Source organism: Oryza sativa, chromosome 4 (genome assembly GCF_034140825.1).
Source record: "Oryza sativa Japonica Group chromosome 4, ASM3414082v1".
Lineage (NCBI taxonomy): Eukaryota > Viridiplantae > Streptophyta > Magnoliopsida > Poales > Poaceae > Oryza > Oryza sativa.
The window spans coordinates 466962-493081 of record NC_089038.1 but is presented as its reverse complement, the minus strand read 5'-3'; the positions used below and the strand labels follow the sequence as shown (position 1 = coordinate 493081).

The 26120-nt window shown below is 41.4% G+C and overlaps 3 protein-coding genes across 4 annotated transcripts; 1 reads left to right on the top strand and 2 right to left on the bottom strand.

The window, feature by feature from the left end:
- Positions 1 to 3695: 3695 nt before the first annotated feature.
- LOC9267997 (heat shock protein 82) lies at positions 3696 to 6496 on the bottom strand. Its single transcript, XM_015778791.3, has 3 exons — positions 6209 to 6496; positions 5918 to 6059; positions 3696 to 5825 (listed from the first exon to the last, which is right to left on the bottom strand). Exons 1-3 carry the CDS (start codon positions 6353 to 6355, stop codon positions 4003 to 4005), a joined length of 2112 nt encoding a protein of 703 aa, XP_015634277.1. The 5' UTR covers positions 6356 to 6496; the 3' UTR covers positions 3696 to 4002.
- A 10343-nt stretch (positions 6497 to 16839) lies between these two features.
- LOC4334918 (senescence-specific cysteine protease SAG39) lies at positions 16840 to 18655 on the top strand. Its single transcript, XM_015779676.3, has 2 exons — positions 16840 to 17411; positions 17783 to 18655. Exons 1-2 carry the CDS (start codon positions 16868 to 16870, stop codon positions 18388 to 18390), a joined length of 1152 nt encoding a protein of 383 aa, XP_015635162.1. The 5' UTR covers positions 16840 to 16867; the 3' UTR covers positions 18391 to 18655.
- A 3788-nt stretch (positions 18656 to 22443) lies between these two features.
- On the bottom strand, positions 22444 to 25990 carry LOC4334917 (arginine decarboxylase 2-like). 2 transcript variants are annotated; one of them, NM_001402331.1, is made up of 2 exons: positions 25930 to 25990; positions 22444 to 24528 (listed from the first exon to the last, which is right to left on the bottom strand). In NM_001402331.1, the coding sequence occupies exon 2, from the start codon at positions 24505 to 24507 to the stop codon at positions 22636 to 22638; it is 1872 nt and encodes a 623-aa protein (NP_001389260.1). In that variant the 5' UTR covers positions 24508 to 24528; positions 25930 to 25990; the 3' UTR covers positions 22444 to 22635. The 2 variants fall into 2 exon arrangements, with proteins under 2 accessions (NP_001389260.1, NP_001389259.1); NM_001402330.1 differs by having other exon boundaries at positions 22444 to 24522; positions 25930 to 25989.
- Between the last annotated feature and the right edge of the window lie 130 nt (positions 25991 to 26120).

Genomic DNA, 26120 nt, shown 5'->3' with positions numbered 1-26120 from the left:
GGAAACAGCGTGACGTGTGAGCGGCATGGCACAGCATCAGTGACGCTGTTGCCGACCCAAGGCAGCGAAAGAGGATAGCAGCTATGATGGCCCTCTGGGACTTTACGAGGAGTTGAGATATATGAAGTTAGACCAGAACTGAAGAAAAGTCTCGCGCAACAGCAGGTCAAATATTGTTGATGGGGTCAACGATACTGTTTGGCAGTACAGGATATATCCAGGATATGCAGGTCGGCATGATAGGGATATATGAAATCTGCGTCACTGAAGAGGAAGAGCGAAGGCTATCGTGGTAATTTCTTTGGATGATTCAAAGCAACGGTGATTTTCTCAAATTATCAGGAATTCAGTCCACGGATGCGGAAAGCGTGGATGTTGGATTTGTTAGCTTGGTTCATAAGACGACAAGGAAGAAAGGGTTTTCTTCATGTCGGGTGAGTTTGATTTATCTATTTAGTGATGACATGGGTTATCTAGCCACGGATTAGATCAAGTCAAATTTAAGACAAAAGGTGAAGGTGAACATGGTCTTCGAGGAGTCTTGTGATGTGATAGCTAAGGAGGAATCTGATTTTGCTTGGCAAGATGACTAAGATAATAGGTGAGAAGGTGAGCACTGTTGTAGGTGGAGTCTAGAGAAAGAAGTGACAGAGATAGCAGAGTCTCTTGAAGACGGTGAGTCTGGCGCAGGCTCGTTGGGCAGCTCGTGATGAAGCTTCGAAAAGAAGACAACCCAAGTCTAGAGGATAGGTGGATTGGCATGGTGATTCTACTACTTCTGAGTGGCGTATATTCGCTAAGGTGGAGTTTGTTAGAATAGTTGTCAAATATACTAGTCCTATTTAGTTACAGTTAGACTTGGAGTTGTAATAGGTGTTAGGGGGTGGAGTTAGAGTCGAACTCTGTAATCCGGTAACTCTCTTAAATAGAGAGGGGGCACCACAATGTAACTATGGCGACTACAATGTAGCGCAAACACGCAGGGAGATAATGGCGGCGTGGCTATGGACTCGTAGCGGCTAGGAGCTATATTGATAGCGGAGGAGCGCCCATAATCAAAGCCCCGGGGATGGAGGCTTCGGCTGAATCTCGTTAACAAATATCGTGTGTTCCTGTGTTGTCATCTGGCGTGTCTTGTGTGATCAATGATTAAAGCAATCGAGAAAGTTAGTTGTCGTTCCGCTATATCGACTAACTTTTATAACAGCGGCCTTCCTCCCTCGGGCTGCGACGATGGCACCGGCTCGAGATACCGAGGCAGTGGTCTGTTCCCTCCACAATAGCGAGCAGCGACAGCAGCAGGACAATGGCAGCAGGACAATGGCGTACAAGCTAAGTGGGAGAGCTTTAACACTGCAGCATGGCGTTGCGGAAGCAGCAGCGGCAGCAGCACGGCACTGACCTATCCATGTAAAAGAAACACAAGAGGGCATGGCACTGGCAATTATGCATATATCAATCAAAATTGAGGAGTTTCTATCTGGCCGTCTGCTCTCGCTGCTGCAGAACGAGTGAATCTGTTCTGAGGTAAATTTCTCCAACCAATATGTGCCTCTGATTGATAAAATTCCTACACACATCCTGCATTTGAGGTAGACAGTTAGCATCGGCCATCAGGTGATCTTCAGCAAACGACTTTTGAATGGGTTGTCCAATGATGCAGCCTTCGGAACCACGTTAAGCCATTAAGGTAACAGGTGATGTGAGCAATGTTATCTCTCCCTAAATCAGTATTCATGCATCATTTTATGGTGGCGGATATTTACCAATAGTTACTTTGCAACATAAAGCCTCAGGATTATAAATTTTAGTCTGTACACTCCTATGTTGCTACTAATATTGGATGCAAAATGTAGTATGATTCAACACAACAATTTCTTTCTATCGTAATATGTATTTATATAGATCTATCAAACTTGTGCTACATGACAAATTAATAGCTTTTTATTTGAGCAATTTTACAATCCTGAGGAGGGTACCTCATACTATCTAGGTATCAAAAGGTACTAAATTTACAATAAAAAAATGGTACCTCATGGTATCTCCTCAAGTATCGTAAAATTGCTCTTTTTATTTTCTGTCTGTGTGCTATTTGACCAGGTCTGAGGCAACTGTTCAATTTTCAAGATGTATTTTTTGCATACTACACATGGATGCACAATTGCACACTATTCATCTAACGCAAAGGTGACCGCTTTTACACTTATTTTCGTTCATGCTTCCAATAAGTGTTAAAAAAAAACATATGTACTAATTCAGCTGCTGACTGACTCCAAATATATACCATCGAAACAACATTCTCTCCCATAAAATTTTTATCCTGCAGAATCAGAACTCACCAATGCTAATCTTCCTAATCTTCTCATTTTTAACTCATGAAACATAAACAACCTACCAACGGGTTCTCCGGTTTTTCTTTCTAATTACTATCTAAACTTATATGGCCATCATGTTCTGCCTGTTCCTAACACAACAGTTGAACTACCACATTTGTGAAAGGTCCTAACTGTTCCACCTCTTATTTATTGCCATTTTTGTTGGATTTACATAAGAAAATCATCATAAACATAGCACTCCTAAGGCACAATTTTTTTTTCATTTCATATGTAAGTTGTTATAGTTTCTCATAATTACTATACCAGTTTATTTAGCTATTACAATGTTCCGCAGCAACGCGGCGGAGTATCATCTAGTTAATACAAAGATTGATCATATAGTTTTTCATCCCTCACCTGAAATAATTGATTCAGCATCACACATTTTCTGACATAAGGAATGCCCAACTTCAATATATTAATCAGCACAATCTGCCATGACGGACGCTTAAAAAAGAGTGTCGTTGAGTTGCACGGGCAACAGACAATTCACTCAAGCTGTTGCACAAGACAATTAGCCAGATCAAAAATTATTGGGTGGCAACTCCCCTCTATCTGTCCTAGGCAGCGTTCAAAAGTGAAGTTTGGTTTTTATACCACTCAAAATAAGATAAAACATTAGTACATGATTAATTGAGTAATAATTATTATTTTTAAAATAAGTTCCTTCGATTTTTCTAAGAAAGAAAAGAAAACTTGTATTAAAAGCTTTTAAGAAAATCACCTAAGAGGAGAGTTAAAAAAAGCCGAAGTTACTTTGCATACCTTATGCAACTGCATGATTCCCACTCAAGGATCAACACCCATTTAATTTGTAGGATTGGCAAAAGATTTTCATAGGATTTAATTTTCTGTAGAATTTTTATTCATAAAAAAAAAGGAAATTTTTTATAGAATTAGATTTCTATGCTTCACATTTCATAGGGAAGATAGCAAAAGATATGATTTCTTTGTAAACTTCCCTTTTATGGCACTATCAAAGAGTTGATATGTTTTTCTATTCCTGCAAGATTGAAGAATCATACCACTCCAATGTCTACGCTTTTTTCCTATCCTTGGAATCAAATGGGGGCCTCAATTTCTAAGAAATCTGGAAGACTCCAGCATAACCAAAACAACGATTCTTTAGATGGTTGACGCTGCACAGGGCACTCACTGCGGAAAACCTGCAGGCAAGACATTGGCCTTTTGGAGACACCATACACCTGTTCATGAAATGCAGTTCCACCCGTTGCGGTTTCAAAAGCAAATAGCTACTTACTACATATCAAAAGCCGCAATAATCATTGATGTAACAGAATACTCGCACAACTGTCGGAATGGAGCGCAAAACCTGAAACTGAATTGAAAACATTGGAGCTTAGTCGATCATTTCAGTTTCAGACATAGGAATTCGATCATTTTTTAATACTGATACTACTACTTTCTCAACGATGGCTTAGAAAGATGTACGCATGAGTAACGCAAATGCAACATACTAACACTGGCGACATATACTTACGTAAGACTCATGTCTAACACTGGCGACACGACGCAAACACGACCACACACTGTTGAAGTGCAGCGCAGACACACCCAACCATGGCACCATGATGCATTTCGACATGGCAGCGAGTACTTATTTAATTCAGTCCACCTCCTCCATCTTGCTCTCCTCGGCGGCGGCGTCATCGAGCGCGGGCATGTCAGCGTCGTCGTCGGCCGCGGCGGCGTCGTCGTCGTCGATGTTGAGGCCGAGCTTGAGCATGCGGTGGATCCTGGCGGCGAAGGTGTTTGGGTCGTCGAGGCTGAAGCCGGAGGTGAGCAGCGCCGTCTCGAAGAGGAGGAGGACGAGGTCCCTGACGGACTTGTCGTTGGCGTCAGCGTCGGCGCGCTTCCGGAGCTCCTCCATGATCCCGTTCTCCGGGTTGATCTCCATCGTCTTCTTGCTCGACATGTACGCGCCCATGCTGCTGTCCCGCAGCGCCTGCGCCTTCATGATCCGCTCCATGTTCGCCGTCCAGCCGTACTCGCCGGTGACCAGGCAGCACGGCGAGTCCACGATCCGGTCCGAGACCACCACCTTCTCCACGCGATCGCCCAGAATGTCCTTGATCACCTTGCAGAGCGGCTCGAACGACCTCTTCCTCTCCTTGGCGTCGTCGTCGTCGTCCAGCTTGAGCCCTTCCTTGGTGGCGGACACCAGCTTCTTGCCGTCGTACTCCTTGAGCTGCCCGACGGCGTACTCGTCGATGGCGTCCACCATGAACAGCACCTCGTACCCCTTCTTCTTCAGCTTCTCCAGGAACGGCGAGTTCTCCACGGCCTTGCGGCTCTCGCCGGTGATGTAGTAGACCTCCTTCTGCCCTTCCTTCATCCGGGTCACATAGTCCTTGAGGCTGGTGAGCTCGTTGCCGGACTTGGTGGAGTGGTACCGGAGCAGGTCGGCGAGCTTGCCGCGGTTCTGCGAGTCCTCGTGGATCCCCAGCTTGAGGTTCTTGGAGAAGGCCTCGTAGAACTTGGCGTAATCCTCCTTGTTGTCGGCGATCTCGAAGAACATCTCGATGCATTTCTTGACGAGGTTCTTGCGGATGACCTTGAGGATCTTGTTCTGCTGCAGCATCTCGCGGGAGATGTTGAGCGGGAGGTCGTCGGAGTCGACGACGCCCTTGACGAAGCCGAGCCACTCCGGGATGAGCTCCTCGCAGTTGTCCATGATGAAGACGCGGCGCACGTAGAGCTTGATGTTGTTCATCTTCTTGCGGGTGTCGAACAGGTCGAAGGGCGCGCGGCGGGGCACGAAGAGGATGGCCTTGAACTCCAGCTGCCCCTCCACGGAGAAGTGCTTCACGGCGAGGTGGTCCTCCCAGTCGTTGGTGAGGCTCTTGTAGAAGGACGCGTACTCCTCCCGGCTGATCTCCTCCGGCTTCCGCAGCCAGATGGGCTTCTGCTTGTTGATCTGCACCCATTCATGGCTCACCTCGTTCACCTTCTTCTTCTTCTTCTTATCTTTGACCTCCTCGATGTCGCCTTCCTTCTCCTTGCCTTTGGAGTCGTCAATGTCGTCGTCCTCGTCGTCGCTGATCTCCTTCTCGGTGGTCTTCTCGGACCAGAGGTAGATGGGGTAGCTGATGAACTCGGAGTGCTTCTTGACGAGGTCCTTGAGGCGGCGCTCCTCCAGGTACTCGAGCTGGTCGTCCTTGAGGAAGAGGGTGATCTTGGTGCCGCGGCCGAGGCGCTCGCCGGCGGTGTCGAGGGTGACGGTGAAGGAGCCGCCGGCCTGCGACTCCCACACGTACTGCTCGTCGTCGTTGTGCTTGGTGGTGACCACCACCTTCTCGGCGACGAGGTAGGCGGAGTAGAAGCCGACGCCGAACTGCCCGATCATGCTCACGTCGGCGCCCGCCTGCAGCGCCTCCATGAACTCCTTGGTGCCGGAGCGCGCGATGGTGCCCAAATTGTTCACGAGGTCTTCAAAAATTTGAAGAGCATTTGTGTCAGTAACTCGCCGCCGGCGAGGTGCGTGCAAGATATGTAAACGAAAGAAAGAATGGTGTACTGACCGGACTTGGTCATGCCGACGCCGCTGTCGATGATGGAGAGAGTCTTGGAGGGCTTGTAGGGGACGAGGCGGATGAAGAGCTCCGGCTGGGCGTCCAGCTTGCTCTTGTCGGTGAGGCTCTCGAAGCGGATCTTGTCAAGCGCCTGCATTCGCCATTGCAGCAGCATTGGTCAGTGTGAGGAAGAAGGGGAAGCAGAGCAAGTGAAAGAAAAACAGAGTGGAAGCAGAGGAGAAAACAGAGCAAACACAAACAAAGCAGAGTAAATCAAGAAACAGAGGAGGGACGTAGTACATCAGAAGAGTTGGAGATGAGCTCGCGGAGGAAGATCTCCTTGTTGGAGTAGAAGGTGTTGATGATGAGGGAGAGCAGCTGGTTGATCTCTGCCTGGAACGCGAACGTCTCCTTCTCCGCCATCTGCACGTCCCCCGCCGCCGCCATTTCAGTTCACTGCTCCGATCCGATCGGTGATCCCTCCTCAACAATGTTGCCTGCTGCTTGAATGCAAAGAGATTTGGTGCTTTCTTGTCGCTGGCTGAAATGCAAGTGCAGCTGTGCAGAGATGGATCGATTGGATTTGACAAGTAGGACGGACGGACAGATATATATATATACTCCTCGATGGAACAGGAAGACGATGGACGGATCGCAGGTGTTCCAGAGGCTTCTCAACATTTCCCGCTCTTTTGGGGTTGCAGCCCATCTGTTGGATCGTGGAGGTGGAGCGGAGAAAGCGCGATGCGGCTTCCAGACTCGAGAGCCTTCCTTCCACAGCTTCCAGCACCAGCGCATTTCGGAGCGTCAGTATCCGGAAGCTTCGGAATTCGTCTGGATGTACGCTACCTTGGGCTGGGCCTTGCTCCAACAATCATTTGCTACATGACCCATATTTGGGCCCACCTTCCTTCAGCAAGTCCATAAAATAATCCTATATATCGTAGATTTCTTTTATTGTCTCCCGTCATCTATAACTAATTTTATTTGTTTTCATATAACTAGGAAATTAGCCCGTGCATTCACGCGGGCATGTATTGTACGATATGTTTGAGAAATTTATAAGGATAAAATATCAACCGAATGACCCGGCCTATATGCTTCAAAAGTATTATTTCTCTTCAAATTTTCTTCATCGACATTATTTGAAATTTTCCAAAATATTTATTAGCTTTAAACTATATAATATTTAATTTATTACTATAAGATTTATTTTTTTTATTATTATCTTGAGAGGAGTTTGACTTAGTTTGTTTAAAAGATATGTCTTATAAATTAAGTATAAATTAAAGATATGGTGTTTTCCAGTTTTAATTGAATGTTTAGAGTCCCTCTTTTTTAATAAATTCTGAAAACTATTATTGCTAATAAACGTATTTTATTAGCAATAATGGAAAAGTTATTACAGGCTACATATATAATAAAAATGTACTCGCAAAAATATGAATGGTGTGTAGAATGAAAGAAACTCGAAGTTATATGCTTCATATAGCAAAGACAATCCAATGTATTTTCTTTGTTCGTGCTTTTAGAAGTAGAGTACAGAGTCCATATAGAAAATACAATTAGGAAATAATAGAAATTCGGAATTAAAAATATGGAATATTAGAAGTAGAGTATAGAGTCCACATATAAATACAATTACGAAAAAAATAGAAATTTGGAATTAAAAAAAGGAATATTAGAAGTAGAGTATAGAGTCCATATAAGAATTTAAAACTAACTAAAATTCGGAATAAACATAATAAAATTAAAAGTAGTATTCAGAGTCCGTATAAAAATATAATTTACAAATAACTAAAATTTAAAATTAAAAAAAATGGGAAGAAGCAAAGTCAATATAGGAATACTAACTGAAATTTGAAATAAAAAATTAAAGAATATTGAAAGATGAGTTTAGTGTCCACGTAGAAATACAATCAGAAATAATAAAAATTCATAATTAAAAAAATAAATATTAAAAGACGAGTCTAGAGTCCATATAGGAATATATATAATTTACAAATAACTTAAATTTGATATTAAAAATAATTAATAACTAACACATATATAAAATACAATATGAATACTACACATTAGTTGTTTCGTAAAGTTATTGCAAAATTTCAAATTATATTTTCATTTTAATATAATGAGAAATATATATATGCTATTATATGAGAGAAACTATAATGATGCTAGCCGCGCAATCTGCGCGGGTCACTATGCTAGTTAACTTATTAAAGGAATAGAAAAAGAAGCCTCCACGTTTGCTCTTATAGCCTAGAAATTCTCATATTAATCAGAGAAAAAGAAAAAACAGAGTCCATATAGGAATATACAATTTAAAAATAGCTGAAATTCGGATTAAAAATATAGAATATAGGAATATAATACTAGAGTCCATACCGGTAGACAATAGAACTAATGAGAATTCAGAATTTAAGAAGATAAGAAAACTAAAAGTAGAGATTAGAGTCCATATAGAAATAAGCAGAATAAAAAATATATAAGGAAAATTTTTTGTATATAAGGACTTTTTTTAGAAAAAAAAATGTGTCCGATCGGACAGCTGCATAGAATGATTAGTAGCTTGGAAGCCTTTTCCAAGGGAAAAAAACCTAAGCTGGGCTACAGTAACCGTGTATAATACAAATCACAAGTGCTCATGTCCGTAAGAGGTATTGGTTTCATTGCTTATCTCGATCTATTCTCCCCGTTGCAACAAATCAAATCTCTAATGGCATGTTCATACGGTCATACCTGCACACTCTACGCATTTATATGTCTATAATAGTATATCTTAGTCTAATATAAAAAGGCCACCATATTTGCTTCCACTTTCTACAAATTTCCATATTAATTAGAAAAAAATAGAGTTCAAATGGAAATATATTTCAATATATCTGAAATTCAGAATAAAGAATTCTCTTCAACTACCTAGATGAAAATAAAACTATTTATAAATATAAATATAATTTAATATATATCTAAAATTTGGAATAAAAATGAAGAAAATTTTAAGAAGAGTCTATGTTGAAATAAAATTTAGAAATATCAAAAACTTGGATTAAAAAAGAATAATAGAGTCCATATAGAAATACAATTTTAAATAGCTGAAATTCAGAATTAATAATAATAAATATTAAAAGAAAGTATTAGAGTCCACACCATTATATAATTTAGAACTAATTAAAATTTGAAATTGAAAAAAAATAGAAGTCCATATAGAAATAAATTTATAATTCGAAATTTAAAATTTTAAAAAAATAAATATTGGAAAAATAATTTAGAGTCTATATTTTTAGATAATGGAAATGGATTACATCTCCGGCTTCTGTCATAAGACACACAGCCATAAGTTTAATAGTAATAAAAAGGTAAGATAAAAGTAAATCAAAAAGAGAAATAAGGTGATGGGACAAATCCCCAACTCCCCTTTATTATTGACTAGCGTTAAACCACATAAAATATTTTAGCTAGCAATTTTTATGGAACTACGCTACCCATAGTGGAATAAGAGACCCTTGGCTACCGATTCCAAGAGTTTTACACCATTGCGCATAGTATCCTGCTCCTCCTGTGGTAGCATTGTAGACCAAAAGTGGAGCCAGTAGGAAGACATGAAGATAACCTGTATAGGGTTAGATAATTGTTTACCATTAAAAACTTTATCATTGCGACAATGCCAAATTGACCAACATACAGCACTAGCTCCAATTAGAATCATCTTCTTAATGGACCTAGATACCCCTATAAGCCAATTACCAAAAATGTTTTTGGTGTTACGGGGTGGGGGGATATTAAAAGAAAAAAACACACATCTCCAAACAAACTGAGCGACATGACACTCAAAGAAAAGATGTTAGATTGTCTCTTGTGCATAGCAGAAAGAACAATGTTTGTCTCCCCTCCCCCTCCCCATTTTCTTTTATCCAGGTTATTTTTCGTTAGAATTACTTTCTGGCGAAGAAACCACATAAAGACCTTGATCTTTAGTGGAACTTTCAAGTCCCACAAAATTCTCTTTTTGAAACATTACAGCTCATGATCGCGGCATACATAGATTTGACGAAAAATTGACCATTCTTATGGAGCGACCATACAAAGCAGTCCTTTTCATTTGACAGAGTTATATTAGCTAGCCTGAGGATCAAATCGTTCCACTCGATTAGCTTTTGGCCAACAATAGCTCTTCTAAAAGAGATATTTAGCGGCGTTGTGCTCATGACCTCTGCCACAGTAGACTGCTTCTTTCGAACCACATTATATAATGTAGCGTATTGATCTTTGAAAGCACGCAATACTAACCACATGTCTTCCCAAAATCTTATGTTTGTCCCATTGCCACATCTAAAAGAACCAAACCTAAGAAATTAATCTTTGACTTTCATTAAACCGGCCCAGAACTGAGAAATACCTATCTGACATACCAGAAAGAGCTTTACCCTTTAAGTATTTATTTCGCAAAAGGTCTTGCCATAGTCCTTCACCATTAAACAACTGGAAAAGCTATTTGCTTAATAAGCAGCTATTTTTTATATCAAGGTTATGGACACCTAGTCCACCTTAATCTTTTGGTCGACATATGTTTTCCCACTTAGTTAGACTATATTTTCTTTTCCGGTCATCATTACTCCAAAAAAACATAACCTAACATGAGTCTATATCAAAATATAATTTAGAAATAATAAAAATTCAAATTTATATAAAAAAGTAATATTCGTAGTTAGCCGCGCAATTTGCGCGGACCATCGTGCTAGTTTCTATTATATTATTAAAGTGGCTGTTCGGTGAAGAGCCCAAAACACACAACATATGGATCAAAATAGTAAGTATTGTATGCCAACACCGATGCATCTACGTTTACTTTGATGTGGTTTTAAAAGGGTAATGTTAAGGAGTTACTGAATTTTATTATAGCTGTGATTTTCAGTATATGTGTTTCGCTTGTTTCCTTACCGTGCTAGATTGGTAAAATTAAAACGAAGAATGCTATAAAAGGTTGATGATAAATCAAACATGCTGAAATTAACTGCATAGAAAGGCCTAATCTCGGCCTGTTTAATTGGATGTTAGCCCATGTGGATACTGCTCCAATCACGATTGGCGGCACATGTGAATTGACACGTGGGGGCCTGCCTATGACACGATTACAAATATGGATTATCCAATAAAGCAATGACTCGGACAGTTAAGACGGGGCATACAAACTTCATCTAAAAATGTTAGTATAAAAAAAATTTCATCTAAAAAGAAGTCCAAGATAAATTGGTAAGAAAACACTCGTGAAGAAAAACGTTTGTTGTTTGCATTGGTTTGCTACTTTGTCAACACTAACAAGCTTAGTATGGTGACAGTGAAACCAACCAAGGGTTTGACAAAAAGCAAAAAAGAAAAGGTTGATGGTGATGCCGGTGATATGATCACTGATGATTGTGTCGAGTTTACCAAGGTGAATACCAAGCTCATTTCAGTGTTCAGACCATTTACAGATGTGAGTTTGACTTTGTGCCGGAGCAATTACATTGGTGTCACCAACCTTCCTATTGTCTCTTCTGAATGTGAGGCCTACTATGATGATTTTGTCTCAGGGGCAGATTTCACAGCTAGACCGCAAGTAGTACCTCCCTGGAGACTGGCAGTTCCACTGGATTTTCGATTCTTGCCATGGCCAGATATATTTAATCAAGGCAGCGGAGGCATGGTGGTGAAGCTCTTACAGCCCTGGCCACCACCTATTCAAGCAGAAGTTAAAGCTAAAGTGGAAAAACTGAATTTACATGGTCAGAAACTAGAGATTCAGATTATCGTAACAGTCTATTCAGTCCCCAAGGCTACCATAGAAGGTCTGCAATTGTTGGGTGAACGAATGTTACAGGAAGAGAAACTGAAGTGTGAGGTTGTCAAGTCCAATTGGTACAGTTTTTCAAATCTTTTAGTTGGAGATATGATGGATACTGCTCTGCCTATGCAGTCATTGGGACAGCTAGTTCCAAGCTACAATCTAGCTCAATCTGAGAATGAAAATTTACTAATTCAGCAAGTTAGGAGCTGGTGTCGGTTCAAATTCTCAGCTAATTATTTCCTGAGCAAGCCTTATCAATGGAGAAAATATATGGTGGATGCTCCAACTTACCAAGGGTTTCATTTTCAAGGAATGATAAAGCAACAAATCGATGGTGTTGATAAGATGTTGCTATACTATCATCAAATCAGCATTGTATATTGCAGTGTTTCTGAAGATGTAGTGTATGATGTGACATGGACTCCTGTCATGCCAAGCAAATGGATCCATGTTGTAGCAATTGGGAGGACATGGCTATTATCTTCTTTTGCCCTGATAAATTTCCTAGAAGCTGGGACTGTGCAATTGGCAGTGAAGCTTGTGTATGTCAAGATTGCTGAGATGACAAGAATAAGATCCTGGGATCCAGGTATTGTCAATTTGGTTACTATAATAGCTTGCCAAATTTCTACAGAAGTGAAGAAGGGAGGGAGTGATACTCTTGATCTCAGCTCAGTTTGCAAGTACAAGAATGCTCATGATAGTATCCAAGTGGGCACAGTATCTAGCATTTCTCTATCACTGACCATGTTTGCTGTCCTTCCATACAGAAAGCTTGTGACTAGTATCAAGATCCCTAACTATAATTCTGGACAAATGGAGGTGCAATGCATCCACCAGAGTGCAAGTTTTGTCACTTCTATTGGCATGGAGTCGTCTCTTGTGGTTGCATTTTATGGATCAGCTGGTGCTTATGGATTAGCTCTTGATGATCACTTGCAGCTACCCTGGGATCTTGGAGGCACTGATCTTGAGCTTCAATTGCATCAACTTGGGGACAAGCTGATTTTTAAGGCGGGGAGAATGTCATGTAACTGGGCCGGATCGGTATGCATATTGAGTTTAGGGCTGGCTAGGCCCAATCCGCTGCGACAAGCCGACCACTCCAGCTACTACAAAAGGAGCAGAGCCAACAAATGGGGAATGGAACGGAACAGAACATATGAAACTTGACTTCTTCCTTCCGATGCTCTCTCTTCTTCAACCTCTGTATCTCTCTTCTCTTCTCCAATCTCTAGCTATCTCTTCTTCTCCAACCTACTGCTGATTCTCAGCCTTGATTCTATTTCCCTCATTTGTATCCCCAAATACTCATGTATCAAGTGTTGGAGGAAGAATTGTTTGCTTGTGCAGGAATTTACTAAATCACATGGAGTGGGTTCGTAACAGGTTCCCGTTAACATGCTTTTTAAACTACGTATTTCGTATCAAAACTTTTTATATAGAAGTTGATTTAAGATAAGTTTATTTTGTAATTTAGAATAATTAAAACTCAATTAATTAAACGTTAATATTTTCTCATTTCATATAACTATGGGCCTGTTCACTTTGATGCTATTTTCAACCATACCATTTTTTAGCAAAGTTGTTAAAAAAAGTCTACATTTAGTTTGTTGTTAAATTTGGTTAATACATAAGAAATCATGCAAAAAAATTTGATAATATTACATCTTGCCAAAATTTTAACATTACTAAAACTTATTAAGAGTTATTTTAGCTACAATCTAAAGATATCCTGTATATACTTAATCTTGGTCTGAAGCGCTACCGAATAGGGCCGATTAATTACGCAGGGTTTGGGGGCCTCACACAAGAATCGCGTGGGGAGTTGTTTATTTGGACAATCTAGCAAGCGGGACATTCGAGCGTCGGTTTGTCGGTTCCTTTTGGTGGCATGGGTGTAAATTGGATTCTCGTGCCCTACAATTAATTGATGATGACTTATTAGCATAGCTCCACAGGTAAGATATGCGCTCATAATATAACCATCTTACCGTTTAACCAAAATTGGTTTCATAATACGAAAGATCGCTAGTTTAGTTTTGTAGCACCCAAAAATCCCAGCTTATTTTAACAACACTGAAAATTAATTACCTCCGTTCTTCATTATAGCATTCCGTCCAAATCACAGTTAACTCTTACCACATTGCCGCTCTAGTTCATTCCTTCCTTCTTCCTCTTCTTTTTATTAAAGGAACCTCGCTCTTCCTTCTGCAGTTGCACGCACTAGCAGCTGAGCAGCAATTGCCCCGCTCCAGTAAAATTATCCCATGTCAAATTGATCACACTTAGAGCAGGTACAATAGCAGACTTTCAGCCAGCTATAAACATATTTTAATATGATAAAAGATGAGAGGAGAGTAGCGGCCTATAGATCTGTAGCCAGCTACAGCACGGATTTCAAGACGGAGTGTGTGTATGACATGTGGACCATATATTAATAGTATATTAAGCAACTATTGTATAAATTGGCTATTAGACTGGCTATAGATGAATTGGAACTAGTAGTGGGCTATACTATTAGGCCTCCTTTGATTCAAAAGAAATTCATAGGAATTTTAGAGGATTTTATTCCTATAAAAATTTTCCTATATAGCCCTTTGAATTAAAGGAATGGATCCTATGAAATCCTATAAAATTCCTATGGAATGCCTCTTCCCATGCAAGTTTTGGAGGAAATTTAACATAAGGTAGAATCTCTTGGTAACTTTACTTTGAGTCTATCTCTCTCATCTAATTCCTGTGTTTTTCCTACGGTTCAATCAAACGGTCATTCCTGTGTTTTTCCTGCATTTTGCAATCCTATGTTTTACACTTATATTCCTATAAAATCCTACGTTTTTTCTATTCCTACGTTTTCTCAATCCTGCGATTCAAATGGACCCTTAACCTTGCTCTTAGGCCGCCCAGTTGGACATACCTCGTGTGAAATTAATTAACTGCCCAAGTAAGAAAGAAACATAGACTACTGTGTTCTTTTAGGATAGTTGGGGACCTTCCTCTCTCGGCAGGTAAACGAAACAAAATATTAGCACATGATTAAATAAATATTAGCTAAAAAACTTAAAAAAATAAATTAATATGATTTTTAAAATAACTTTTCTATAGAATTTTTTTATAACAAATACAACATTTAGCTATTCAGAAAATATGTGTGTGAAAAATGAGAGAGTGAAAGTTAGGAAACGAAAGAAAAGAACACATACCTATGAGGTGCACCATCCAAAGGATCTGTAGGATTTAAAAGGTCTCAACATTTCAATTGTGATCTTCCTATTTCCATGTTTTCACCTTTGTTGTTTCAAAGGAGTTCCAAAAAATTCCTTGGATTGCAAAACTCCAAAGTTCCAATGGATAATCCATAAAGTCTCCACCATAGATAGAGATGCGTTCAAGTAGGTGTATGAGTGGTGACATTTTAATTACTGCACATGCATAATGGAAATTGTTTGTCTCTCGACAAAAACATCCCTTATTTTTACATATGCTACTATTTTTCTTTTACAGAAAAACTACCTAACAGGATCCCGTGGAGACGGAATAAGTGGATAACCATCCATTCTAATCCTTTCACTTCATGTCTCTCTCTTTCCCTAAGCCTCGCTTCAACCTTGTCGTCCTCTGCCGCTTCTCCTCTGCTCCTTTCTCCCTCTCTCTAACTTTTTTCTTCGTTCCTAGTAGGGTTGGGATAGGCATCCACAACAAGCCCTTCGACAAGGACGGGGCGGTGTCGGCGCTCACTATGCTAATGTCACGTCACCGATGGCGGCCATAGGGATCTCGCGTGCCTGGGGTCCAGGAAGAGATGCAACGAGTTTAAGGTGGGAGCTGAGTTAAGCTGTCCATCCTGGTGCCGCAAGCGATGTCCGAGACCATCACACTTGCGTGGGTATCGAGGATAGCAACAAGAAGGAATGGCACTAGCCTTTGTCTCTAAGGAAGGTAGCCATCTCATTTTCGCGCTTGCCTTTGCCTCCTTTCCCTTCTCCTTGTGGCTCTCATCGGTGTGAAGACCTGATAGCCATGAATCATACATGATACCCATAAGGTATTTGATGCCTAGGTATCGAGTCCCTGGTACCTAGATATTGAGTAACCGGTATCGAGATTGTTCGAATTGCTACCATAGGTACCAGGACAGATACCTCAGGTATCAAGGTACATTGTACCTAAATCGGTTTGATTATCATTGGTAGAAGACCGAGTACTAGGTATCAGGTATCTAGGTATATATATCAGGTACTTGGTACCTAGATCGATCTGATACCTATAGGCACTAGACCTGGTACTGGCTATCAGATACCTGGTACCTAGATCAGTCTAGTATCTAAATTGGCGCTGATGTTAGCATCATAACAATAGAAGTGGGTGTGTTGTGCCTCCAACGAGTAGATGTGTTCTGAAGTGTGGGCCCTTGTGAGGACACGAAGAACATGCACTGACGTGTGGAATCTCACGTGGGGATTTACATGAAGTTGATAAAATAACAGGAGTAGTTGGTTGGTCAAACAGTTACGCTCATTAAGTTATTCGATTAGGACGGGAGTCCATGTTATAGCCGTCCTTTTTTTTTAAGATAATCAATATGTGGCATACCACTTCATAAGCTTGCAAGTTATAATTTTACTTTTGCAAAAAGAATAAAATACTTTGATTGAACATTCAAAATTGTTTTTTTCTATTTATCTAGATCGAATTTGAATTTTCAATGTTTTTTTTAAAAAAATGATGAGCATGTATAAAACAAGGGATGTCCTCTCAAGAGAAAAAAAAAAGACTTCCCATGTATAAACAAAAAGCATATACTCCCTGACTTTGGACAAAGTTAAACTGTTTTAAGTTTGACTAAATTTATAGATAAATATAATAATATTTATAATACTAAATTAGTTTAATCAAATCAATAATTGAATATATTTTTATAATAAATTTATCTTAGGTTGAAAATATTATTAATTTTTTCTATAAACTTGATTAAATTTAAAACAGTTTGACTTTGACCAAAGTTAAAACGTCTTATAATCCAAAACGGATGGAGTAGAAAATTATTGTATGGGGACCTATGTACTACTATAAATAGCATGCATATATATGTACCACTGCACCCAACTACTAACAGGCAGCTGCCAGCCATGGCTTCCTCCCCGCCGTTTCGTCTACCTCTCGCCGTTGTGCTCCTACTCGCAATAATATGTGTCCTTTTGGCTTCTCCTAGCTGCCATGCGGACGATCTCACCGCCACCATGACAAACGAGCACGAGAAAGAGCATCAGCTGATGATGATGATGATGGACAGGTTCCATAGGTGGATGGCGACGCACAACCGGTCGTACGCCTCCGCCGACGAGAAGCTGCGGCGATTCGAGGTATACCGGAGCAACATGGAGTTCATCGAGGCGACCAACCGGAACGGCAGCCTCACCTTCAAGCTCGGTGAAACGCCGTTCACCGACCTCACCCACGAGGAGTTCCTCGCGACCTACACCGGCGACGTACGCCTTCCGCCGGAGCGGCGGGGGATGCAAGACGACTCCGACGAGGAGGATGCAGTGATTACAACCAGTGCTGGGTACGTCGCCGGCGCCGGCGCCGGCAGGCGTACGGTTGCGGTGCCGGAGTCCGTGGACTGGAGAAAGGAGGGCGCGGTGACTCCGGCCAAGCATCAAGGCCAGTGCGGTGCGTGCATTAATAGTTTTATTACTAGTATCAATTATCTGATTCTTCTTGTTAGCTTTAATTATTTTTATTAATCTATATGCATTTTTATGTTTATGTAGATAACTTTTTCATATAAATGAGGATAAAAAAAATTTTGTGACGAAAATGATAAAAAAAAATATAATACATATTTTTAATAAATTAGGATAAAATGTTGTTTGTTTCACAACAAGAGAGAGAAGGCATTAACTATGTGTGTTACTGGACAATTATATAGTGTTGAATAAAGTGATTAATAGGTAAGAAAAAAGTCAGTTAATTGAAAAATAGACAACCTTATTATTACACCGACTACATAATATATAATCGCATGGATGCATGGGATGCAGCGGCGTGCTGGGCATTTGCAGCAGTGGCAGCCATAGAGAGCCTGCACAAGATCAAAGGAGGAGATCTGATATCTCTGTCGGAGCAAGAGCTGGTGGACTGTGACGATACTGGAGAGGCCACCTGCTCAAAGGGTTACAGCGACGACGCCTTCCTGTGGGTGAGCAAGAACAAGGGCATCGCCAGCGACCTCATCTACCCGTACGTCGGCCACAAGGAGAGCTGCAAGAAGCAGCTGCTCGGCGTGCACAACGCCACCGTCAGAGGCGTCGTCACCTTACCTGAAAACAGGGAGGACCTGATCATGGCGGCGGTGGCCAGGCAGCCGGTGGCCGTCGTGTTCGACGCCGGTGATCCCTTGTTCCAAAACTACAGGGGTAATGGTGTCTACAAGGGCGGCACGGGCTGCTCCACCAACGTGAACCATGCCCTGACCATCGTCGGCTACGGGACGAACCATCCCGACACTGGGGAAAACTATTGGATTGCCAAGAACTCGTACGGCAATCTGTGGGGCGACAATGGCTTCGTCTACTTGGCCAAGGACACAGCTGACCGCACAGGTGTCTGCGGCCTCGCCATATGGCCGACCTTTCCCACCATTCGGTGAAACCGGCCACACAGACGAAAAGTTCGTTGTACTAGTTTATGTCTGTGGCTCAGGCTGATCGTATCGATGGATCATGGTGGCAATACTTGTAGCTGCATACATGTATATATGTGTCTATTTCACCCATCTATAGCTCCATCGTTTTTAAATTACTAGAATAAATAAAAGTCATGATGATCTCTCATCATGTGTGTTGTTTTACTCATGGAATCAGAAATAAAATTATAGAGAGAGTCGAATATGAGGTGTATCAGGGTTTGCTTCATTTTAGCAGTATTATTGTCCAAAACTCTTTGCAATTCACGGTGCAGGTTGCAATGTATGGATGATTCTTAATTGGAACATGCACCAGATAGGTTTGTGAATAATATCTAGGAGTACAAATTTATCAATTTACTTTAAGGCTGTTTTCAAGACACTATATTTTGGATTGAAATTTCTGATTTTTTTTTGTTTGGGAGCGTCTATTGATTTTTCAACATAGTTGGAACTTCGAATCTTGCAAAATTTTAACCAATGGATACATCCTGTTTTAAATGAAATGATAAAAAAAATGTCATAAGTCATAAATCTATAGAAAAAAAACAATTTTAAAATTTAATTTCAATGCATTGTAAGTGAATGTAAGTACTCCATAACAAAGTAAAAGTGCTCTGTAATTGTAAGTTGGATTAAAAAACACGAAGCTTTGATGCAACATTCTATGGATAAGAAAAATCAAAAGATAAGAGTCGAAAAATCTGTGGTAAATGAAATAGCAAAACCATTTTTATTTTCGCAATATTGAACCCTGGTTTTATTAGATCAAAAGCTGTGACAGCGAAAGCACAACTAGACAACTGATCAATCATTGAACCCAGAACTGATTGTCATGTGTCATGGTTTAGCATTGATTCTGGCCGACAGCAACAGCAGAAGCGCTATCTGTGTGATAAGGAAAAACCATATACTACAAATCACGAAAAACCATAGTGGTTTTCTACATGCCATTGTATTTATTTTACCAGTTTCATGAGTCTGTGGGTGAACTAAAAAGTAAAAGCTTTTGAATGGGAGGCTAAAAAATGCCAAGCCCATAATTGACCGACAAAATATATAATGGATTTAACTTTTTTCACTGGAAGTGAAACCTTTTTTTATTTTTTACTATAGCACTAACGCACAAAGTCTAAGGGCTTGTTAACTTGTTTGAAAATGGCAACGGAGTGAACAAACTCTAATCTCTAATTAGTCGTAGCAATGGTCTAATGGTTCTACACCCTGTCATAATAAGTTGGATGAAGATTCGGAAGGCATAATCCTGTAATGTTTCTCGACTGTGCTTGGTCATTCACTAATCTTCTAAGCATGTGTTGGTTTTGGGACGAGGTGTGATGGGTTAGACTCATCCCTGTTTTTAGGATAAGATGGTCCCATCTATCTATACGGCATGAAAACTGAGATGGTCCTACTTTTTAAGGGTGGCCCACATGTCAGCGAGAGAAAAAAGTGGGTTGGATTGGTTTGCTGGTTTTGCAGGACGATTCCAACCTCAAAATGGGGGGAGAATTTACTATTTGCCACTCTCTCAAAATACCAGTGCTCAAATGCCACTCTCCCAAATTTCCATTCCAAATGCCACCCGGGCCCACGTGTCAGCCTCACTTTCCATTCAAACAAAAATGATGCGGGACCCGGTGCTGAGTGAGGCTGACATGTGGGTCCAGTGGCATTTGGGAATGAAAATTTAGGATAGTGGCATTTGGGAACTGGCATTTTGAGAGAGTGGCAAATAGTAAATTCTCCCTAAAATTGGGGAAATATTTCTTGGCAGGGATCATCCCATCATACCTGTCTTCAAACCAACACCATGAAAAATAGATTCAACCTAACCTAACTTATCCCAACCTTTGAACCAAACGCATTCTAATGGTTTGTTTTTGTTGCTTCGTTTATTTTTGGGACTACCTATATTTATGCAGAAAATCCCCTGTGTACCCCTGAAAGTTCACCTAATCCCTTATGTACCCCTGAATTTTGCTCAATCCCTTACATACCCCTGAATTTTAGTTTGGATCCCTTCCATGCCCTTCCCGCTAGTTGACCGTTAAATTCTTATGAAAAAGTCCATTTTGCCCTTTGGTATAAAGAAGCATATAAATTAATAGAGTATATTGTTGGAGCATAGAAATTTGTTATATGAGACTATTATGTTTATGAGATAGTTATGCACCATATTATTTGCGATAAATATGCTTTGAGATATGACATAAAAAAATAATACTTATTTATTTTTTAGCATATGTGTTCTGATAGTAATAAACAAATCTGTTGTATTACTATGAAAACACATATGCTACATAAAAAGAACTTTTAATAACTAATAAATAAGTATTAAATTTTTATATCATATGTAAAAGTAAATTTGTCACAAATAATATGGTGCATCACAGACTCATAAATGTAATAGTCTCATCCAATAAGTTTTTACATTACAACAATGTACTTCGTTAATTTATTATGTTTCTTCATAGCAAAGGGCAAAATGGACTTTTTCAAAAGAACTTAACGGTGAACTAACGGTCAACTAGCGGAAAGGGCATGGAAGGGATCCAAACTAAAATTCAAGGGTATGTAAGGGATTGAGCAAAATTTAGGGGTATAGAAGGGATTAGGTGAACTTTCATGGGTACATAGGGGATTTTCTCATATTTATGCCGTCATATTTTTCATGAAAAAATAGTCATCATATATTTACATTGTTAGTCACTAAATTATATATGTAATTTTAGTGTATTTACCATGTAAATCCCAAATTACATATGTAATTTTAGCTTCACGTATGACATTTTAAGTTGAGAAATGCTATTGTTTGGAAATTTTGGGCCTCGCCATTTTAATGGGCCTGTCAACATGACAAGGGACTAGATACTGACATGATGAGATGCGTCCGTGGGTCTCGATCAGCACAAATCTCAAATTGAATCGAACTATTAGAAATCTGACTATAACGAGGAAAGAAAATTGTCGCCACAAATATAGCGATTCCATTATTTTTATATAGATTTGGAAAATTAATTTTCTGCTTTTCTATAGACACGTCTTGCCAGTTGCCACGTTGTATTTCCCAAAATTCAATACTACCTCCGTGCCAAAATAAGTGCAGTCATAAATATCCGTGTTTAGCGCTTTGACTATCCGTCTTATTTAAAAATTTTATGAAAAATATTAAAAAAATTAATCACACATAAAGTACTATTCATATTTTATTATCTAATAACAATAAAAATACTAATCATAATCTTTTTTCAAATAAGACGAACGGTCAAACGTTGAACATGAATAGTGTTAAAACCGCACTTATTTTGGAACGGAGGGTGTAGAAATCGACGGTCATGAGAAAGGAGGAGCAGAGTCGAACAAAAAAAATGGAGCCAAAGCAGAGCAAATCGGGAAACAGAGCAGACAATTGCCATGATACAGAATAAGAAACAGAGGAAACAGAGTAGGTGCATATATATCTGATGACTACCTTTACGGTGCTCTGCTTTGAACGATTTCCTTGATCGCTACGAGTGTGCGCTCAAATGATACAAACAGGATTCACAAATAAAAAGGGAAATTTGTACTCACTTTTTCATGACGCATAAAAAAATGAGAGCAATAAAGTTTGAGATACATCTATCCTGTATGAGCAACCTCTTTCCAATTCGTAAGACCACCCTTGTAATAGGATATCGTCTACTTTGGGTTTTTAATTATATTATCTCCTTTGAGAGATTTTTAGAATTATTCAGGCTATTTAGTCTATTTTAGCTTCTACTGTCTCCTTTTTCTTAGGGAAGTGGTTAAGGACCTCAGAAGATAGAGGAGAGCGTCACGCATAGATTTCTAGAATACTTCTACGTGGAATACTCGTTAAATGCGTATTCTCTGTATTATGCTTTGGACAGGACTCGAACCTCCACACCTTTTAGCACGAGATTTTGAGTCCCGCGTATCTACTATTTCACATCAAGACATCTTGAAATTCCTCCACATTCAGAAACACTATAGTAGAGCTTAAGGCCGGACTTAGCAATTTTCTGTCGATTGTGATTTAGCAATTCCCTGTTATTTATTCGAGAATACAACACCAAACTACTAGTATGAAGCAGGCAAATATACAGTCATACAGACTGTGCTCCGTGTGCTCGTCCATGGAGGCATGGATCATGGTCGAGGCACTCTTATTTATATGTCGATAAAGACTACTTCTAAACAAGCTTAAAAGGTGGTTTTGGGGGGCTTGTAATCGTTGAGGTAGGGCATGGTGGTCAGCCCTTTCTTCATCAGCGGCTCAACCATCGGCCACACGCCATTCTCCGTCGCAACCTTCTCGATCACATCGCTAATGTCGTTCTTCACGTCGTACCTCATCGTGCCGATGACCTCCTCCGCCGTCGGGCCGAGCTCAACGGAGACGATCTTGAACGCGCCGCCGCCGCCGGCGCTCTCGACGCGCACGAGCGTGGGGCCACTGAACAGGTTGTGCTTGCACGCCAGGGCCTCCTGGTACGCCCCCGACAGCAGCGCCGCCACGTAGTAGCCGCCGTGCTCCGCCGCCGCGTCGTCGAGTGGGTGCAGCGGCAGCGTCACGGCGTCGCGGATGAACTTCTCTACCTTGCCGTCGCTGTCGCAGGTGATGTCGACCAGCGTGCCGTTGATGGTCGGCTTCTCGTTCAGCCGGCTCACCGGCATCATCGGGAAGAGCTGGCCGATGCCCCAGAAGTCGGGGACGAGGGAGAAGACGGAGAGGTTCATGTGGTAGTTGTAGATGCCGTTGGCGTCGCCGGTCACCCTCTTGGACAGCTTCTTCGCCAGCTTGTACATCTCGATCCCGTGCTTCTTCAGCTCCACGGCGTGCGAGTGCATGGCGTCCACGCCGCCGCCGCCATTGACGGTATGAGCAGTTCTTGGCTGCTTGGAGGAGAGGTCCTGGATCTTGCTGAGCAGCCGGTGATGGGTGTCCTCCTCGTCCTGCGGCTCCGGGATCGCCGAGAGCGCCTCGAGGATGATCATGGAGTGGTGCGACGCCATGGCGCGGCCGCTCTCGGTGCAGAGCACCGGGTGGGGGACGCCATTGTCGTCGCACGTGAGCCGCACCGCCTGCACGATGCTGGACGCGTACTGCTCGAGCCCGTACGCCACCGACATGTCGGAGCTGCCCGACCGCGTCCCGTCGTAGTCGACGCCGAGCCCGCCGCCGCAGTCCAGCGTGGTCATCCCCGTCGCGCCGTGCTCCTTCACCAGCGCGCAGTAGATTCCTGCGGCCTCGGCCGCCGCGTTGTACACGATGTCGGTGGTCGGGATCATGGAGCCGACATGGTAGTGCAGCAGCTTCAGCCAGTGCAGCTTCCCCATCTTCTTCAGCTTGCCGGCCACCTCGTAGATCTTGTCGGCGAGCATCCCGAACTTGCCGTGCTTGCCGGCCGTGGAGCCGAAGTGTCCCGGAATCTTGGTGAGAAGCTTGGCGCGGACGCCGATGACCGGCTCGACGCCGAGCCTGGCGCTCTGCTCGACGACGATGTCGAGCTCCTCCTCCATCTCCAGCACGATGATGGCGTTGAGGCCCATGGCGCGCGCGGAGAGCGCGAGCGCGACGTAGTCGGCGTCCTTGTAGCCATTGCAGACCAGGTAAGCTCCGGGCTTGGCCTTGGCGAGGCAGCTCATGGCGATGAGCAGCTCCGGCTTGGAGCCAGCCTCGAGGCCGTAGCTGTAGCCATGGCCGAAGGTGACGAGGTCCTGGACGACGGCCTTGTTCTGGTTCACCTTGATGGGGAACACGCCCTGGTACCTGGACGCGTAGCCGGTGCTGTCGACGGCGCCATGGAAGGCGGCGTGGAGGGAGTCGAGGCGGTTCTTGAGCACGTCGGGGAAGCGGAGGATCATCGGGAACTGGGGCTTCTTGTCGCCGTCGTTGGTGGTGATGGTGGTGGCGAGAGCTCTGTGGATGACGGAGTGGACGTCGATGTCCTGGCCGGACATGGTGTCGCGGCCATGGGGCTTGACGGCGAGGTGGCCATGGGAGTTCACGGTGAAGTAGGGGTCGCCCCACCCGAGGATGTTGTACACTTGACCGTAGTTCTTCTTCGCCATTGCTGTTCCTTTCTTCTGTCACTAGAGACAATATTCCTTTTTTTAGAATTGCAAAATCATACTACGTATTATTATTGCTTTATTGCACTGCTCAACAGTAGTTCTTTATCATTAATTATCATTTACTAAATCAATATACTCCTAACAACTTACTCACTGTGTCTTATAAAAAATTCAGTTTCTAGATATGTATGTCCAGACTTATCATTTGGATTAATTTTTTTTTACTGAGAGAGAAAAGCAAGAAATCATTAAATTAAAATGGAAAAATAATACTTTGATGTTGACGCTTGCCAATAGAAGAAAAAAAGTATACCAAAGTTGTGTGCCATAATCTATTTTAGAAAGGTTGGATTGAGGATATCTATACTTGTAGTTTTTGTATTGTTCAAGTGTAGAAGCGATGTGTAAAGCTAACTGACTGCCTAAACTTGCACAGTGAGTGTATATAGTATGTGGTGTGCAACTTTTTTAGCAACTTCGGTGAAAATTTGTGCATCTTTTAATTTAATCTGTTTTTTTCATTTTATAAGTTTACACTACGCCATCAGGTCACCTCTGACGACGGACCCAAACCCTCACCTTTGATGGGTGGTGAGTGTGGAGTTATCTGTGACCATTAATCTCTGACCAGGGTCAAACCTGTCAAAGGTGAGGGTTTGGGCCCGTCAGAGGTGAGGATCTATGCAAACTCAGGGATGGTTGTAACCCGTCAGAGGTGAGACGCATGTGATAGGTTTAAAGGCGATGGTCCGTCACAGATAACCCATTATCTGATGTATCACCTACGTGTACTTTTTGTCACATTTGTTAATTGTACCCGCCTAATTTTTTCTTATTTGTGCAACTCTTTTATTTTTCTCTGAAATGATTCTGATGCAAGTTTTCTTATTCACCCAGAGAAAAAAATTGCAAACATTGGATATTGATTATGTCGTTGAATCTTTGACCGATAGATATGGAAAAAATCAGTCATCAGACATTACTTTATTATAAAAAGATGTGCGCAAGGCACCTAGCTAATTAATCATAAAAATATACATAATACTTACTGTAAATTTTACTAAGACAAAATCAAGAAAAATAATTTGTCAAAATTGCACGTTAGATCACTAGTAAAAGAAATCATATAGTAAGAGAACATGGAAAAAATCACAAATGTAAAATAAAACTGAAACAATGGACATCTGTTAATTTGAAATATAATAGATCTTCGCACTATGTACAGCTTTGCTATTCCATTTAGCAAGTTATGGACATTTAAATGCCGTCATCAACCAAACGTTGTGTTACTGCCTGTAAATGTTAGTATCAACCTAATTAAGCATGTAGCAAGAAAGCTAATTAATAGCAAAGATGTCGTTGGCAGATGCAGAAGAGAAGACACTCCAGGTACTAATCATAGAATGTGAAATACCATACCGGTAGGAGGGTAGGGAACTTGGATGACTGGATTTAATTCAGTGCTTGTGTGGTAGCATATGGGATGTAGACTGCATCTTCTTCCATTTATATAGAGGCCTATCTGAAATCAAAATGTGTTACTCTAGCTAGGAGAGTATTAAAAAATGACATGTGATGCATGCTTTGGAGGAGACTGACTGCTCAATAGT